Source organism: Salminus brasiliensis, chromosome 8 (genome assembly GCF_030463535.1).
Source record: "Salminus brasiliensis chromosome 8, fSalBra1.hap2, whole genome shotgun sequence".
Taxonomy (NCBI): domain Eukaryota; kingdom Metazoa; phylum Chordata; class Actinopteri; order Characiformes; family Bryconidae; genus Salminus; species Salminus brasiliensis.
This window is the reverse complement of record NC_132885.1, coordinates 22,978,970-22,997,078: the sequence shown is the minus strand read 5'-3', so window position 1 is coordinate 22,997,078 and position 18,109 is coordinate 22,978,970. Positions and strand designations below refer to the sequence as shown.

At 39.7% G+C, this 18,109-nt stretch overlaps 1 protein-coding gene across 5 annotated transcripts in view; it reads left to right on the top strand.

Annotated features, from left to right (window-relative positions):
* Positions 1-18,109, top strand: part of lrp1bb (low density lipoprotein receptor-related protein 1Bb) — a 374,780-nt gene that overhangs the window by 315,372 nt on the left and 41,299 nt on the right. For all 5 annotated transcript variants that reach the window (XR_011980029.1, XM_072686149.1, XM_072686147.1 and 2 more), the window contains 10 exons: positions 2,878-3,059; positions 3,144-3,343; positions 4,759-4,947; positions 5,034-5,182; positions 6,595-6,688; positions 7,260-7,376; positions 8,922-9,041; positions 9,798-9,917; positions 15,006-15,122; positions 16,381-16,487. Coding sequence is in view for 4 of the 5 variants with exons in the window: in XM_072686149.1 (XP_072542250.1) it covers positions 2,878-3,059; positions 3,144-3,343; positions 4,759-4,947; positions 5,034-5,182; positions 6,595-6,688; positions 7,260-7,376; positions 8,922-9,041; positions 9,798-9,917; positions 15,006-15,122; positions 16,381-16,487 (1,395 nt within the window). In the remaining variant the exon portion in view is untranslated. The remainder of the gene's footprint in view (positions 1-2,877; positions 3,060-3,143; positions 3,344-4,758; positions 4,948-5,033; positions 5,183-6,594; positions 6,689-7,259; positions 7,377-8,921; positions 9,042-9,797; positions 9,918-15,005; positions 15,123-16,380; positions 16,488-18,109) is intronic.

The window sequence follows — 18,109 nt, the reverse complement described above, 5'->3', positions numbered from 1 at the left end:
TATTAGTATGGAAAAGTGTCCTCCTAAAAAAAATGTTTTTCAAGTTTCTAAGTGCCATTGTAACTGATAGTAATAATAAATACCATATTCACTTTGTTTTTCATCTTTGTTTACATTATGTTAGAACCTCCAGTGCGGCAGCAGATCTGTTGATATAACATTAGATTACAACTGCACCGATAATTAGTTAGCATGCAATGAGTAGTATAATTTGCTCAATTAGACGGTGTCACAGTAATTGGGAGAAGAGGAGAATTTTGACTGAACAATCAACACAACACAAGAAGATCTGAGTGTTGTGGAGTACCATAAAACTTAATTCACCGCCTTCCAAAGACGACGATCATGATTAAGGGGACTAAATTTAAAACATCCGTCCCAAATCTGCTTATACCATTTTTTGGAGGCAAAACCAACACCAGAACATCCTTACCCAGAGAAATGGCTTTGTAAGGCTCTTAGGCTACCTGACAGCCTCGTAAGCAGCTGACTCATCCGCTTTACCAGAGTTTCCTAACGGAGTTTTCTCTCCACAACATGATAAGGGCAGACGTATTGACATTTGGGTGGATGTTTTACATTTAGCATCTTTAAGCATAGATGTCTATTGTCCTCTCATTTGGAAGGCAGTGGATGTAAGTTATCTGGTGCTCCACAACACCCCGATCTGTATGTCTTCCGATTATTGTGGCACCCTCTAACTGAGCATATTCTACTGCTCACTGTATGTTTATCATCGCTGTGGTTGTAACCTAATGTTGCATCAATGGATCTGCTGTCACACTGGATGTTCTAACACAAAGTAAACAAGGATGGCCCCCCATTGTCGTCATGGAAAATATATGGTGTTGTGTTAGCTAGTTAGCTCTGCTCTAAATAGCTCCAAATGCTATTAAACACCCAGTTGGGATGTTGGGTTAGCATAGCTAGCTAGCAGTAGCCTACTTCAGACTGTATTCAAAAAGGTGAACACTATGGAACCGTGATACTGATGTTATCAAACTGTAAAAATCTCATACTGTTACAACCCTACTGTACACACCGTTGCTTTTCTACTACGTTTTGTAGGTCTATCTGCACAATCAACGCATTTAACTGTTAACTGTAATTTGAATCAAATAATTTAAGTAAATTTACACCATGATTTTATTGTGACTAGTGACAACAGCAACTTCAGAAGGTTAAACTCGCTGTAACTCTCTGAACTGATTTCAACTACATGGAATAGTAGCGCACATAAAAATAGATTCGCTGTTACTTTTATTTTCAGGAATGTACCTGTGAGCTTGAATCCTGTGATGGGCCATTTCAAAAAAAGCCACGGTGTGCGTGTGTAACAGATATGCTAGGTGAAAATGTACCTGTCAGTCAAGGAAGCAGCCGTCTTGACTCAGGTGTGAAATTCAGGAGGGGGTTAAAAGGTCAAAACCATCTGGACTTCAAAACCACTGCAATGTTAATCTTTCAACAGCGCAGTTGTGCAGCTAATCATCGCGACTTCAGAAAGACACTTTAAATGAACTGATAGGGGGTGTGACATTTAACATGGTTTAAAGGGTATTACCAGCTGAATAATTCATTATTATAAGGTGTGGCATTTATAAACTAGAAAACGCATTCGTAAGGCTTGTGCACTATTATTGAATACATTGGTCTACAATGAGCGACATTTTTCTACCATGCTAGAATGGTATTTCTACCATTCCTTTTTTTTCTAAAGCTGTCACACCATAGCTTGGAGCTAGCATATAGATGGCCTTTATTGAGAAGTCCCACATGATTACATGATGGATCTCTGTTATTGTGTAATATAAAGATTCATTAAGTACTGTAGCTGTACAAGTCTTGCCTTTGTGCCAGTGATCATGTAATGTGCAGAGCCTTGGGTAATGCCCTAATGTCCAATAAGGAAATCGGTATAGAAGTAATTCAGTAATGAGGGCTAATGTAATGTTATATGGCCCAGTATTTATATCTTATTTCATTACACAATAGGCCTGTTGAAGCACAATTAAATTCTAATATTCAGCAGGTCATTTCACATTGAGATGCTGTTCAAGAGGAATATTAATTGTGTGCTAGTGAACATTAACGCCTAGGCCATATATATATTTATATATATCAAAAAAGAAGCACAAGAGTGACAAATACTGAGAACAGGATGTGTTTGGGAGTCTTCAGCTTCTTGGCATGCTGATATATTCATATGTTGACATTTTAAATTAGTTAACCTTCATTTCCATGGAAGGCAGTGCTTCAAATCAATGTTAGATGAGATCACCAGAATACCACAGGCTTTTCTTTTCCGCTCAGAATATTAATGTCTTCTCTCCTCCTTGGGAGGCAATGGCGGCTTTTCTGTGATTTCAGGGAATATTTAAAGCTCGCCTGAGATGAAAATTACTGCTAAAAGCAACGGCCCCGTCAATTGGTGCAGCTATACATCAAGTTCTCCCTTCCCCCCACCTGTTAGTCGGTGATAGGGAAGACCTCAAAGCAAATCATATGTCATTATGGCAGCCTGCATGCGTTGCGGTTTCAAGGTTTTGAAATGTAGCATGAAGAAGCCAATTTGGGTTGCCAACTGGCATACTTGTTTAGCCCACCGAGGGCTTGTGATCTCTGCGAACATGTGCAGACAGAGGAGAGATGTCTCATTTAAGTTTTCGCTCCTCCTCAGCTTGACACATATGCTCATCACATAGATTTGTTATTTACCTGTCTTTCCTCAAACTGTAGGCTGCTTATTTGCATTTCGCCTTAATTTTCATTTTCAAAGCATTCACATCGTCTTGCATAACCAGTGTTGGCGCTAAGTGAGAGGTGGATGTGTGCAATTGTGCCTGAATATGATCTGGGTATTCTTCCGCTCAAAAGGTCGTTCACAGAACAGCTGTACCCAGTGCACTGGCTGTCGACTGGATTGGGAAGAACCTGTACTGGTGCGATATTGAGAGAAAGACCTTGGAAGTGTCCAAATCGAATGGCCTGTATCCCACTGTCTTATTGAGCTCTGGCCTCAAGAACCCCACGGATCTGGCTCTGGATGCCCAATTAGGGTAAGGATCCACCATGACTCATTTGTATTCCAGATGCCACGACAGTGTGTCCATTCTGAACTAAAGTGTAACGACTGTCCTCAGGTATATGTTCTGGATCGACTGTTGCGAACACCCCCATGTGGGCCGTGTCGGCATGGACGGCCAAGGCCACACAATCATTGTTGACAAGGAAATCTACAGCCCTTCTGCCCTCACTATCGACTACACCAACAAGAGGATCTACTGGGCTGATGACAGTCACATCCTCTTTGCTAACATGGATGGCTCCCAAAGGCATAAAGGTACTGAGAGATGCAACATTTATTTCTCACTGCCATGTCTTGCATGTGTCTGTATAGTTGTGACTGTCATGTATGACTAGATCATAAAATATCATTAAATAGAGCTGTGAAAAGCACAGTGCGTGTGAATGACAAGATGAACTTTCGACTTGTTGAATAAGCCAGTATGAGCCTTGAAAAATAGATAATGTACTTGAAAAGGAGATGATTCCTTAATGAGAGTCCTCTGAATTTGAAATATTTATATGCAGCACTGTGCAAAGGTCAGAGACGACCGTTGATTTATGTAATTTCCAGTCAAAACAACTGTTAAGTACTGTAGTGATTCATTTTTCTGCATCAGGAAAAGAAAGCACGACACATATATTATGCATAAAATTACACAGATGCCTCAACAGCTGAAACTGAAATGTGGTATCAGTGTTTCCATTCATTTCAGTAGACTTGCTTTCAGTTTTTCATCCAATCAGCAGGGAGCCTTTTTTTCACATCCCCATTGTTTAGACGTTGCTTCTCACCATCCAAGTAATCTCAAACGCATTCGGTGAGGGTGGTCAGTCCATCTCCAGCATCCTTGTTTGATTTATGGATCTTCTTTTTCCGTCTATTTCCTCTCTAAAAGCTTCTTGATCAGCTCCACATCCTTTCAAACCCACTGTGTTGAGTTCTCTGCTCATGGAAGGACAGAATTAAATTTTCTCAGATCTAAAGCAAGAGAGTGGAGCTTGATCTTCTACTCTCTCTCAAAGATGAAAGCTTTTAGTGCTGTTTATCGTATGGGAACAGTGTTGGTGGTCTACCAGGTCTTGATTGTTTGTTATGAGTTCTCATTTTCTCAATCTTAATCTCAATTTTCTGAGCTCCTGTTTTGCTCTCTTTGACTTCTTCCTTGCTTATGCAATATTCCTTATGGACGTATCTTATAGCTTCTCATCTGAAACCTTTTCGTTTGAAGATGAATAAAATGCCTATATTGCACAGTGCTATATAGCGCGCATATGGCTATGCTATTGCGCCAATGTTTTAGTAATATCTTTATCCGTCTATCTATCTTTCCGTCTGTCTATCATTTCTGTCATGCAAAGTCCCACTATCACCATTTTTGCTAACTTATATTTTGACGTACTGTACTTTGAATCTAGCAGTTGTTCTTTACAGTGTGTCAGAATTCCACTATTAATGGACCAATAGAAATGCTCCAATATGATGTGATCTAATTCAATTATTTTACATTGACTTCCGTTGAAGGTTAAGAAGGGTTTTTCCTTCTCCTGTAAAGTTTCCATTTTGGAGATACAAGGTTATTGTGTGACAGCAGCGATATGAACAGTTTGACAACATTTTCAAAGGGAAATCTATGAAATTGCTCTTCTGATTAAACTATTAAACTGTTTGACTGCTACTTTCCACCCTAGTTCCTCACGATCATATCCAGGGTGTGATGGGGCTGACCTTGTTCGAGGACTTCATCTATTGGACAGATGGCAAATCGAAGTCGCTTCGCCGCGCACACAAAACCTCTGGTGCCCATGCTGTTGAGCTTCTCAATTCCTGGCAAGCCATTAAATCCATAACGGTTTATCACCCTTTACGCCAGCCTGAGGGTAAGAATCCCCCTTACTGAAGTTCACTGGGACTGTACTTTTAAAGTATTTGCTCTTCATATTCATTGTTTTTTTTCTTTCTCCAGTCCCCAAACACCAGTGTCAGGTGGCTAATGGGGGTTGCAGTCACTTGTGCCTTTTGTCCCCTGGAGGAGGTCACAAGTGTGCTTGTCCAACTAACTTCTACTTGGCCGCTGATAACAAAACCTGCCTCTCCAACTGCACGTCCAGCCAGGTCAGGAAGCTTTTGCTCTTCCACTCCATGGATTTTCCTATAGGTTTAAAATAACGAGTGTTTGAGTTTAAACTTCTAAAAAAGAAACAACGCTTTTTGTCTAACCCATCCCTTTCTTTGCTAGTGATCAACAAAGCGATTTTATAAGCATACACTGCTAGTGTTCATCATTAGCTTATGTTTTTAACTATTTTAATCTGATCCTGAGAGAAAAGGCATGATATACATAAAAAAGCTCCCCCACCGCAGCTAATGACTTAATGCTGCAGTGTTCATGCTGCATGCTGCATTTGTGTAGCACTGTAGCACCATCAACTATTAATTATACTGTATAATATAACTACTCTCACTAACTAAACTGATTTAATGACTGTTTTCTGACTAAAGTGTGTTTTTAGTGATCAGATTCACTTGTGCACATGCAAAGTCAGATGTAAACACCCCCAAGACGCATTGTGACCAGATTACGATGCGATCATTCAAACCACATTCAGAGGTGGTCAGAGACGGATAACGTCTACATTTAATACAAGTGTAAACGGAATGCCTTTTCTGTGATTGGATATTTTATCAGGCAAGCGGAAAAATGTCTGTGCCGAATATCGCCAATATGAGTAATTATTGCTGTGGATCTTGACTTCTCTCTCTCTCCTTCTTGCTTATTTAACAGTAGATGAGAGCAGTATTTCAGAGTTTGTTGTATTGTGGTTTAAATCGTCTGACGCTTTTTCCGAAGATTTGATGACGTGTGATTGAGCTGTAATGGGAATGCGAGAACCATCTGCTGTTCCACCGATTTGTAGAACCCTCACTGTTCCTCTAAACTGTTCACAGTCTCCTGGTGCAGGACAGTTTTGATTAGAAACCATTGTTTACAGGAAGTAAAATGGAAATTAGGTACACGTTGGTGTGCTTTTTATGCTGGAACGTAAAAACCGATCTCATCTGGTCACGCTGGGGTCGCGTTTTAATGACAAGTGTAAACTGAATCCGGTCAAAGTATATCCAGATACTATTCGGATACAAAACACACATTAATGCCAGATGGAAACAGTAGAGTAAATATAGCATTAACTTAGTCATTACTACATAACACCAGAGTAATGTGAACCTTGGCTAGGTTATTCTTCTACTCGCAAGTTTAAATCACCCTAGCTACTTCTTAATACTGTTGTAACCTACTGTAGCAGCCCATTACGTTCCAACTAAAGGCTTGCTAGGACTAATAAGGACAACAAGGGCATTAGAAATGACTTCCTATACTGGAGTTAAATTTAAAATACTTTACCTGAAAAATGGCATTGAATCTATAGGCTATTTGAATAAACACCCCTACAGTGCATTGTGAGTGATGACTCATTCAGGATGTGCTACTTGATTGTCTGTATTTCCATGTGAATGGATCTGTGCAGTTCCGCTGTGGCACTGATGAGTGTATCCCATTCTGGTGGAAGTGCGACACCGTCGACGACTGCGGGGACGGTTCTGATGAGCCTGCAGACTGTCGTAAGTGTGTGACCCATAGCCTTAGCCAAACTGGCCATATGGACCACACAGATCATTAGTGCTAATTGTCAGTAATGGTTATTCTAGCCTCTAAACACTTTTGCCCCCTTTGGAGAACGCTGTTGCTCGACACTCGCAGCATTGACTCAAATGAAAACGAAATGCTCTCTGTGTGCAACACTGATTATTGTTAGTTGTCCCAATGACTCACGGTTTTGAGAGGACAAAAAAAACATGTTCTGGGCCTTTGAATGTACTTCTTCTAATTGACTTGATGAAAAACTCCGTTTATGGAGGTCTGTATGTCACATTCCTCGCATGTGGAAGAAACAGAAAATGACAGGCTGTCAGTTGCGGATGTTAATAAATGGAAGCGCAGCTATTCTGAAAAGGGCAGGTAGCATTAAATCTCAGCGAGCAGCATTCACAGGAATAATTGAACCACGGCCGCATAATCCATTTCAGGTGACCTCACTCCACAGGCTTATAAACACACATCCATGCACAAATTGCTGGATATCCCCGCAAGTTCTCTGTTAATCGCCATCTTTCTTTTTTTTTTCTTTCACAGCGGAATTCAAATGTCAGCCTGGGCGCTTTCAGTGTGGCACAGGTCTGTGTGCCCTCCCTCCATTTATCTGCGATGGAGAAAATGACTGTGGGGACAACTCGGATGAGACCAACTGTGGTGAGCAGAGCAGCATTTCTAAAAGTGCACCTTAAATGCCATGTTCTTATTGCCACGGCGAGGAAAAAAAAACAAACAAAAAGTAGGAGTAGTTTTCCTTTATTACTCCCACCTGTTACGATGCAGATTGTATAAATTAATCACAACAGGTGTGTAATAATGTCTTAAGGGTAATTTTGTATCAGGAACAAGTCATTGTTATGCTTGTTTTTACAAAAGGTTTGTCAAGGTAGAGCTCTGTTAAGTAGGGGTGTAAAAGTGATGGTTCAGTTAACACCTTACGGCTTGATCAAGTTTGGTACAACAGAAAAAAAGACTCACAAATCAAGTGCCATTTGCATTCGCAATGTTTGATGCATTAAGCCCGAAATGGGCCAGAAATGTTCTCGTTAACCTGATATATGAGAAAATAATACTGTTTACTGAAGAATAACATATTATTTTAAATTATTTTTTATTAGTATGTCACTATTTTTACACATTCTTTTTGACAATCATGCAATTTGCATCTAAAATATCACCAAATAAATGTTTTTTTTTTTTTCAGGATTAAAATCCCTGTTTACATGAGATATATTTTTATTTTATATTTATAATGAAAACCTTATTTTTTTTGTCCAAAAATGAATATGCGTTTCTCAGTTAGACTTACCACCAACTTTTTTTTGTTTGTTTTAAATAATGTACTGTTGCTTTAAATGACATTGCAAAAAGATGAGCCCTTGGAGCAGCAAATTCTGGCTTTTCGTTTAGGTTTATTTGTTGCTTTATCCTGTTAGAAAGGGTCCATCGACCACCCCATCACGCAAAATACAAAGAGAAAAACTTGTATTAAAAAATAATTTAATAAAAGCATTTTATAATAGCATTTTACACTGTTCATTTTACACTATTAAAGTTTTCAGGTTTTCAAATTGCTTGGCATGTGTTTTAGATCAGGAAAATAACTACATGAAGAACTGTGGTCATTTTTGGAATTTGAGTTTTACAAAGGCACATGCTTTAGGTACGACCCTTGTGTAACCGTGCACACTGCTAACACAAGCACTTTGGAAGTGCAGTGAACCGATTTCCGTGTGGAATTTGGAGTTGTGAAACTTGGTTCCGCATAAACCTCTGCACATATGCACAAGCTGCGTGTACCATGACTTCTCCAATCCATGATGTCCTTGCTATGATGATTGAGGACGAGTACATGTACTGTTGCACCCCTAAGATTAAGCCACTGATAGCTTTAGCAGCACCAACAAAGCATTCTGATATCTAACAGCTGTAACCAGGATGTATTGTAGGCAGCACAGATTTGCAACCTAACATTATTAGTGGTTTGGTGTTGAATATTGAATATTGCTGAGCAGCTATATAACATAATATATGCAGCATCTTGGCTCTCTTATTGAACCTTTAAAAAAATCTCTTTTAGATTTATATAATTGAATTCCTTTTTATAGTAGACAGCGGGTGATGACACCCTGCAGCAATTCTCCCACTGAAACCTGATTCCCTCAGCACATCCGCTGAAATGCCACCTCTCTCCTCTCTCAGATACATATATCTGTCTGCCGGGTCAGTTCAAGTGCACCAGGAAGCAGAAGTGCATCCCAATAAATCAACGCTGCAACGGACAGGATGAATGCGGGGACGGCGAGGATGAAACAGACTGTCGTAAGAAACGCTGGCCCTCGTCTCTGCTCTCGATGTTAAGCTGGGACAATAATTGTTCCCGTGCTCTTAAATTGAAAAGGGTTGTGTAGGAATGAGACAGACCGTCCCAAATTTCACTTTTCCCTCAGGAATATTAATGATCCAGACTGACAGATCTCAAAGTAGCTTTTATCCCTCTGAATGAGTCTCAGCTGGGCGGGAGCTAGCAGCAGAGCCAGGCACTGATTAGGCATTCAGAAGCTTGAGTAGAGTGGAGACCAAAAGGCCTTTCCTGCCAAAGGTAGAATTGGATGTCACTGAACAATAAAGTGGCTGCTTGTTGGAAGGTGTATTTCATTCCTCAGATGTACTTTTCACTCACAGAACAGTAAAGAGGCTGTGTGCTACATTTTTCTTGTAGTTGTGACATTTATGTGGGTTTATGTACCAAAGCCTTTATAACTAATTTATCCTCGCTGTCACACAAAAATCTATCTATCTATCTATGTATCTATCTATCTATCTGCCTCTATGTTAAAGGGGTTGTTTATCTTGTTAAATGTTTATTCTGTGTTTGTTTCAACCTATTGAGCCCTTTCCATTTATAGGCAGTCTTTTGGTTCCTGTTTAAAGTATCACATTATCAGCTTCCATGTACATTAACTGTTTTACTACAATACACAATCCACCATGTGCCACTGTGCTTTACACAGAAGGCACACTCATTTTCTAAAATAAGTCTCTCTTCTCTTTTTCACTTTCTTAAACACGTGTCAGCTGAGAGCACATGTTCACCAGACCAGTTCCAGTGTAAGGCTACCATGCACTGCATCTCCAAGCTGTGGGTGTGTGACGAAGACCCAGACTGCGCTGATGGTTCTGACGAAGCGAACTGTGGTGAGTGATCCAGCCTTATTATTCACAAATCACAAGCCCTCCTTTGACCTCGTCGGGCTGTGGGACACTGTGATTGGGGCTAATGTGAATTCTGCATGCTTCCACAGTCTCCTCGCTCACTGATGGAGTGAGGCCAGCCTTAATCAAGAACCACTCGGCTTTTATTAACGGTGGCTTGTAACAATTCCCCAGGGCCTGTTTTGTTGCCTAAACGTCTGATTTAGTTGGACAGTAGCACATCAGCAAGAGCCGCACATATTGCATTCCTCCCTTCCAACGTGTCTCGATCATTGAAAGTGCTGATTTACTGATGACACAAATTCTCTAAAGTTGTTCCAGAAAGAACAGTGTGGGCAGGCTAAATTATTCTAGCCAAACGACTGCTACCTGATTTGGAATAGCTCTCATATATGAAACACAGATGTCACTAAGCTCAACACTAAACTGAAACTAATCTGTCTTTCTTTTTGTCATTTATTTGTTCATGGACCTGTTTTATTTAATAATTTGAACAAAGAAAGGACATTTAGGACAGCAGTATGTGGATAACTGCGGTACATTGTGGTCTGCAAGTAATTCTCACGACTCACAACTTGTTTATTTACTCTATATTTCAGAGCATTTCATTTGGAGTGAACCAATTTTATTTATTATTTTAATATTATTTATTTAATCCATTGTGAGGCTGAAATAATGAAAAGATGACACAGTGACAGTTACATAAAGCCAAATGTGTCAAAATCCTTTGCTACACTGATAAAAAGCAAGATCTCACTAGTTAGCTTACCAATAGCAAGCAGAATTTGACTGTATTCTTCTTTTAGTTAGTTAATAATTGGACAACAGAAGAATACTTTTAGCCATGAATACAACATGTTAAACACAAGGAACATGGCCAGAGTCTGAGATAGCACAAATTACCCATGCTCTCTCCTTGTGGGTAGATGGCACTTTCCTCTGAATATCTGCCCAGAAATCAGGCATCTGTGACAGTTTGAAAAGTGGTGATGGCTTTCTTTGCATGTATCTGAGGAGACATGTTAAGTTCTTACCTTACTAGTGTCGGGAGCATTGCTAGTGCTAGTCGGGAGAAACACTGTCCAGGACATAGATATGGATATGCCTGTAGCTATCAAAGAAACCTTTGAAATGGTTGCTCTATATAACCTTAGCCAGTAGAACAGACTGCTTGACTGTTTGTATTGATCATGTGCAGCAACAAGATTAATTCTGATGCGTGGAGAACCATCTTATGGATTTTTTTTTTTATTCTTAACTCATCTGACCTTAGTGAAGAAAATAGCTCTCAAAACAAGCAGGACTTGAAAACGGCCCTTATTACAGGCCTTGTAATGCTTAGTGGAACATCAGCAGAGCATGTCCTGACAAGGCCTAGGTCACAGACTTTGACTAGATGGAAGTCCTTATAATCTTAGCAAGGATAGGCAGAGCTAAATTGCTGTAGACTGAATAGTGAACAGTGAATGGATGTAACAGTACAACATATTGTATTGCCGGGTTTAGAAAACATGAACCTACTGGCACCATGCCTAAGGTGTGGACTAGAGGGGCTATAAAGCCCCTCAGCATTGAGCTGTGGAGCAGTGGAACTGTGCTCTCTGGAATGATGGTGCTTCATCCAGTACTTTTGGCAGGAATTGGGGAGTTTTAGAAGAAACAACGAATGAGCAGGTGTCCCTACACTTTTGTCCATTTAGCATATTATATATAAAGTTAAACACAGTGCTAATTTGCTTTAAAGAACCATTAAAATGGAAATGTTGACAAGAAATCCCAATGGGAGATGTAAAGGAGGTGTATAGAAGGTTCTGTGATCTAAAAATGCACAAATCCTAGGGGCAGGTCAGGAATGTATCTTTTGAGCTTTGTTATTTTTCATCTTTCGCTAAAAATGCCTGAAGAGCAGTTGCTCTTTCAGACTGGCAGTGGATGGATTATCCCACGATCTATCACTGCTTTGCTGCAAATATTTCCCATCAGACTTTTTAAAGTTTCGCAGCTTTAAAGTGATGAAGCTGGCGGGTTTTGGATTAAGATAACGCTGAGAGCGGTTTTCCCCTGTAAAAAAAAAAAAAAAAAAAAAAAAAAAAGAAGAATGGAAAGCACTCCTCAAAAGCTTGAAGGAAAAAAAAAGTTTACACCCACCTCTCCGCCAGATATTACACTCGTCGCGTTCTTTCACTTTTTTGTAGCTTCATGTGCATTGTGGATAATCCTTCTGTTTGTCTTTTGGGTTTATCCTCTTATCCTGTATCTTAAAGGAAAATCACCTGCTGCAGTGCTTTGTTGTTTAATTTAAACACAGGCCTGTTAATTACAGAACCGTTGTGATGTTCTCTGGCAAGTGTAACAAGTCTGGCTTTCCCCGCTGTTGACGTTAAGAACAGAATCAATAACTGTGCCGTTCTGAAAAGAAAACATTTTCTCCACTGGTTTGATTAGGAAAATTGGTTGGATCTCCTTGGCTAGGAATATGAGTTTTATGGATTATCGCTAACCCGGTTTATGTCGAAACGTACACACCGCCTATGAATGTAGCACAGAGTGGGCAGTGAGCTTGCGGCTCTTCGACTGAAGGTGTATCTGTCTCCCTCTTTGTCTTCCTCTATTGATTTCTCTGTCATGTAACACTTGCTCCATGACAGCCTGCGTGTAATTGTAGATGTTTATTTCAGATCATGCTGTTTTTGGGCCACAGATTGTCACAGTGGTATTACAGTACATTTGTAGGATTGTGATGGTAGGGAACAATATTACATCAATGTGCCAGTCACCTTTAAATTTGGTTGAAGATGCCATATCATGACCAAGGGATCAATAAAGATGATCCAAAATTAATTGGAATAAAAAACTCTTCACATTGATTTTCCTTAAAAGTTAAAGCTGTTTTTTTTTTCTCCTCCTGAAAAGTTACTGTCTTGGAATTTTGCTTGGATGGTTTCTGTCTAACAGTTTACTTAATAGTACTTAATATACTACAGAAAAGTAATGAGTGATGGGACCAGGAGGGGTTAAGCGTAGGCTTCATCTAAGTTGCACACTGCACACAGGGTCTTTGTGATAGGACATGTGTGAGGTTAAGGCGGGCTGTATTGGGGGTGCTCATTGTACAAATCCCCTTTAGAACCCATGCCTGCCTGGAACCTTCAAGCCCATTTTTCACCCATGTGAGCCTGGGTTGGCTGTTTTTTAATACATGGTTCTTTTGTGTTACAAGTGCTTCTGTTATGGCATTCAAAGAATAGTATCTTCATTTTGAAGAGTATATTCTTAGATGATGTCTTCTTTTGACAGTGCTCTCTTTTCAAAAGTGTTTTTGAAGTGTATGATACTGCAACCCATTGGCCAGCAATTAAACAGAGTCATTTTTCTTAGGGTCTTGAGAAGACTTCTCAAAAAACGAGATAGAGATACAAGATGCAAGGGTTTTTTAAACAATGCCTAAGAAGGATCATTTTTGGATCCATAAAGAATTTTTATTTTTTTTGTAAAAGAAAGACATGATTAAAGAACCTTTTAAAGGTTAAAAAAGAAAAAAAAAGTTTTTTTGTCAACTTATACTTGCAGCTCCTTTACAAAATGGTTCTTAATGGAGCCAAAAGTGATTCTGTTATGGCCTCACTCAAAGACTCCTTTGTAGAACCTTTATTTTCATGAATGTAGGTCCAGGTGCACATGGCTTGACACTAGCAATTAATTCGCGGTTTTATCATCATGATGCACAATGTGCTATTATAAGTAAATTGTCAAAATCATCAGTAATTAACCCCTTAAACCCTAACTTTAGTTCAAGTTGTCAATCCTTAAGGAAAAACTATTATAAAGCCATTTAGGTGACCAGATAATATGAAGTTCTACCAGAATTGTGTTGTATGTTCTATCAAAGTGATGTAAATTATAATAGTAATTAAGTGTGGACCTACATACAGGCTTTTAATGGGTTAAGGGGTTAAAGAACACTGATTAACTGCAAAATTTCATTATGTTTTCAGCACATTTTCATTCAGGAAAAAACAAAAAATCAATATACATAAGTACGGGAGAGTATTTGTAAAGCAGATTTTAAAATCTTGTGTTTCTAATTTTAAAATGTCTTTAAATATCGTGATATAACATTTTTAACCATATCGCCCAGCCCGACTTGACACCAGATTCACCAAACAATTCTTCTTCTGGATTAAGTTATGGCACCATAGCAATGCGCATGATGACAGCAATTCATGTTTTTTGCTGTATTATAGATAATATGAGTTTAATAAGAGAGATGTAGCTATTATTCTTTCTGATCTATTATGGACTGAGAAAGATGGCAGTGCTAATTAGAAGTCATTTTATTGTAACTAAAAAAATACTGCTTTTACTACTTCAACTGATGGGGTGTTATGCTCTTAGATGATGTCTTCTTTTGACAGTCTTTTAGAAGCTCTCTTTTCACTCTGGCTGTATTTTTTATGATGTTGAAACCCATTAGCCAGCATTTAAATAGAGTTATCTGTCTGAGGGTCTTGAGAAGACGCTTGCTCTTTTTTTTATTATTCCCTTCAGTAATGAGAGAGCTACTGAGATTTTACATCGGGAGAAGAGAAGCAGCTTTTGTTTTGTGCTGTTAGCTTTTTACAACTACAATCTACTACAGGGCCTGGAACTGAGAAGACTTCTTTTCCCCCCCTTAGCTTAGTATGAATTGATCTCTGCTCTGCTTCATGCATTCTGATAAAAAGAAGGAAAATCTGTTGGGTGACATAAGAGTGAAAAAGCTAACAGGCTGAATATCTTCATTATAGTTTGGTGGAGAGAGTTGAGCCTAGGTGACAAAGTTTTTGACGGTAAGTTACAAGTGTTGAGGCTGTAGGGTGTGTGTGTGTTTGTGTGTGCAAGGCAGGTACTTCATCTTACACTGTATTAGCCTCTCGAGTGCGGGCATGTTTTGAACTCTGTGTCAAACATGCAGTGGGACACCCTGAGGAAATGATGATTACGTGTCGAAAGTGCTGTGGCGGCGCATTAATATTCATGCACTTTTGAAGCCATTTTCATCTGTGTGTTTGTTTGCGGCTGATGAAAAAGATGAAAAGACCTGCGGACCTCATGAATTCCGCTGCGAGAATAACAACTGCATCCCGGACCACTGGAGATGCGACAGCCAGAACGACTGCGGAGACAACTCGGATGAGGAGAACTGCAGTGAGTCGTCCTGTCTCCTTTTTCTTCTTTCTCATTACAGCTGTTAGGAGGCCTCTGTTTGCACACAGCCGTTTTATCTGCTACACAGGTTCTTCTGAGGCCTGCTTTAAAAAATTTTTTTTTGGTCTTTTGTTAAAGTTTGCTTTATTTCTCCGTCTTTGCATCTGTTTGTTTATCTCAGTCCGTTGTTAATCGCTGCCAAAGTTCTCCCAAATCAAAGACGTTCATCCTTTATGAGTTTCAAGCTTGATGTCTCCTTTCATACACTCTCATGCCCTTTGAAGGCATTGAGACACTTGTAACCAAGTGTGTGATGTGTAAAAAGCAGTTACAATAATGGTCAAAAGTTTCAGAACACCCTCATTTTTTTTCAGTAGTCCACTGGCCCAGGTAATCCTGGTTTTCTTATATTGCCTTAGCATCATAATGCTACCTTGCCACTGAAGTCTTCTTTTTACAGTCGATAAGTGAGGCTTGCTCCAGTGTTAAGATGTGCTACAAGGTGTTGTCATGTGAGCTGCCTATCACACACAGACTTGGCTTCTGTGTCGACTCTCAGAGGCTTGTTTTCTAATGCTGATGTGGATTTGATTGTGTCAGACCTCTCCAGTTTCCAAGAGTCTTTTGATGGTGTAGGGATCTGTACTCACTGGCTTTTTTTGGTAATTTCTCTAGAGGAAAGAGCTGGAAATATTGGTGGTGTTTCAAAACTTTTGACCAGTAGTATATGTTTTTAGTAGTATATGTTTTTTTTTTTTAATCAGCAGAAATGGTTTTAAAGTCCTGTGTTTCTGTTCCATTATGTTACCTCAGGGTCTTCCCTCCCACATTAGAGTAGAGACTACACTGTTACATAGTACGAGCTGCTCCTTTGGACTGTATTCTTCAATTAGCTGCCAAAAAGAAAAAGGGTATTTTTTGCCGACACGGCTAACTGGCAATATCTGCTGCCACATGCTCAGTGTTTGGTAGAATTACATCCTCAGTGTTCTCTTTGACACTTTCAAAAGACTTCATTGCTAATTAGCCTGCGATAGCTCCTCTCCGATGCCTGCAAAACGTGCAAGAAAGTGGCAAACAGATGGTACAGTGACACTTTATGTCCAAATGATGGCCACTCTCTATTTTTTTCACTCTATCTCTCCTTCCTCTCTGTGTCATTTACTAGAGCTCACTTCACAGTTCTGGGCCAGAACAGCTTCTCAGGCCTGGGTTGTGTTATCTTAGCTGTCTTATTGTGCCCCCTTTTTCAATGCAGAGCCAGTGACCTGTAATCATAAGGACTTCGCCTGTGCCAGTGGGGACTGTATCTCTGCACGCTTCCGCTGCGATGGTGACTACGACTGCGTCGATAATTCAGATGAGGTCAGTGATCATTGGACGTCACTCTTTCCAAGAGGGAGTGGTGGGAGGCTTACTTTTACGACTGAATCTCCTCAAGCCTGGAAATGTTCCCTCAGCATGTGTTCCACACTGTTTAATCAGAAATTACAGATAGGATCGAATGTATTAGTGTGTAGAAAAAGGGCAGACTGCTCTCAGAGTTTCAGAATTATTGAATAAGAGAGTGGTACAGGTTCAACACAAACTCAAAAATATCCTGAAACCAAAACCCAGTCCAAACTCAACTTGCCAAGCAAACTGCCAAATGAAAAATTCTCCCTCCCTTAGGTTGGTTCATAGAGCCATCTATTCATTGGTTTGAGGAATAAAAAAACTAAGTAGCCTAATGATAAGCTTCCCAAAATTGCATTTACGTCAGTGAACAGCATCCCAAAAGTCTTTACATAGACTACTGCTTGTCATGTGGTCCTGTGGTGCAGGAATAATTAAGTGGGTCAACCAGAATGCTGACCAAAATCCATCTGACTAGGGACACAGGATATGAGCCCGATTTAAGCCAGATTCTAACAAATATTGATTTGAGAAAGGACATTTAGATTTTATGGGAATAGTTGGGTCCTGTTGGATTTGGACAAATATTCCAGGTTGTAATGAGGGTTGGCAACACACCAGTCAATTTCCACTTGTCGCCCAAAGTCAACATGTCAGATAATAACTGGTAAAACTGCCAACATGAGTATTGATTTAACTGCAAAGCCTCCATGCTTTTGGTTTTCTCTGGGCCTGTTTATTTTTTTTTGGTTATTTCTGAACTGTTTTTAATAGGTACTTGGAAAGTAAGAGAGGCATCCCTTGCAATAGATGTACCAAAATTCAGTAGTTTGATGTGCAATGGTTCATTGTAGAGACGCCTTAAGACTCTGAGATGTCTTCAATGGCAGAAATATAGCTTATTTACTATCCAAATGAGCAGTGAACCTACGTATGTCTTCTGAAGTTTAAGATGTAATGTTTGTGACCACTAAAACATGGCCAAAGAATGCTCATGGTCTTAGAACTTCCAGGAAATAACATCTCAGGCATCTGACACTGCATTCATTAATTTTTTTTATGAAGGCTTTTCTTATTTTGTGTGAGGTAGCTTTTAAAAGAGCTAAAATATCTGCTTCATGTCATACCACCAATGAGAACAGTTCTGAGACAGACATTTCTCTAGAGTCATGGAGAACAAGCATCTCAAGCACAACAGATGAGCACATTGGCACTGCTAATACACACCAATGCTTAGTGAATACTGATGCCCTGCTACGTGATGAACTTTAGCAAAAAGCCTCTTTATTAAAAATAGTTTTCTTACAGTGTGTTTCTACTTGTCATCTTTGGTCCAATTAAAACAAGCCCTGGTGCAGTTGCCCTGTTAGTGTGGTTCGTTAGAGTAAGTGTGAATGCTGTCTTTCGAACAGTCTTGTGTCTTAACCGACTCTGGACCGGTTCGTTTGAAGTATGAACAGAATACGAACCAAACACTGACTTGAGCATGGGCACAGGGTCACTCCTGCCCACAAAATCTAGCATCAGCCATGCCCGCTTACTCCAACAACGTCAACAACCTGCCCACATTCGTGTGCTTTAACTTCTTCTGT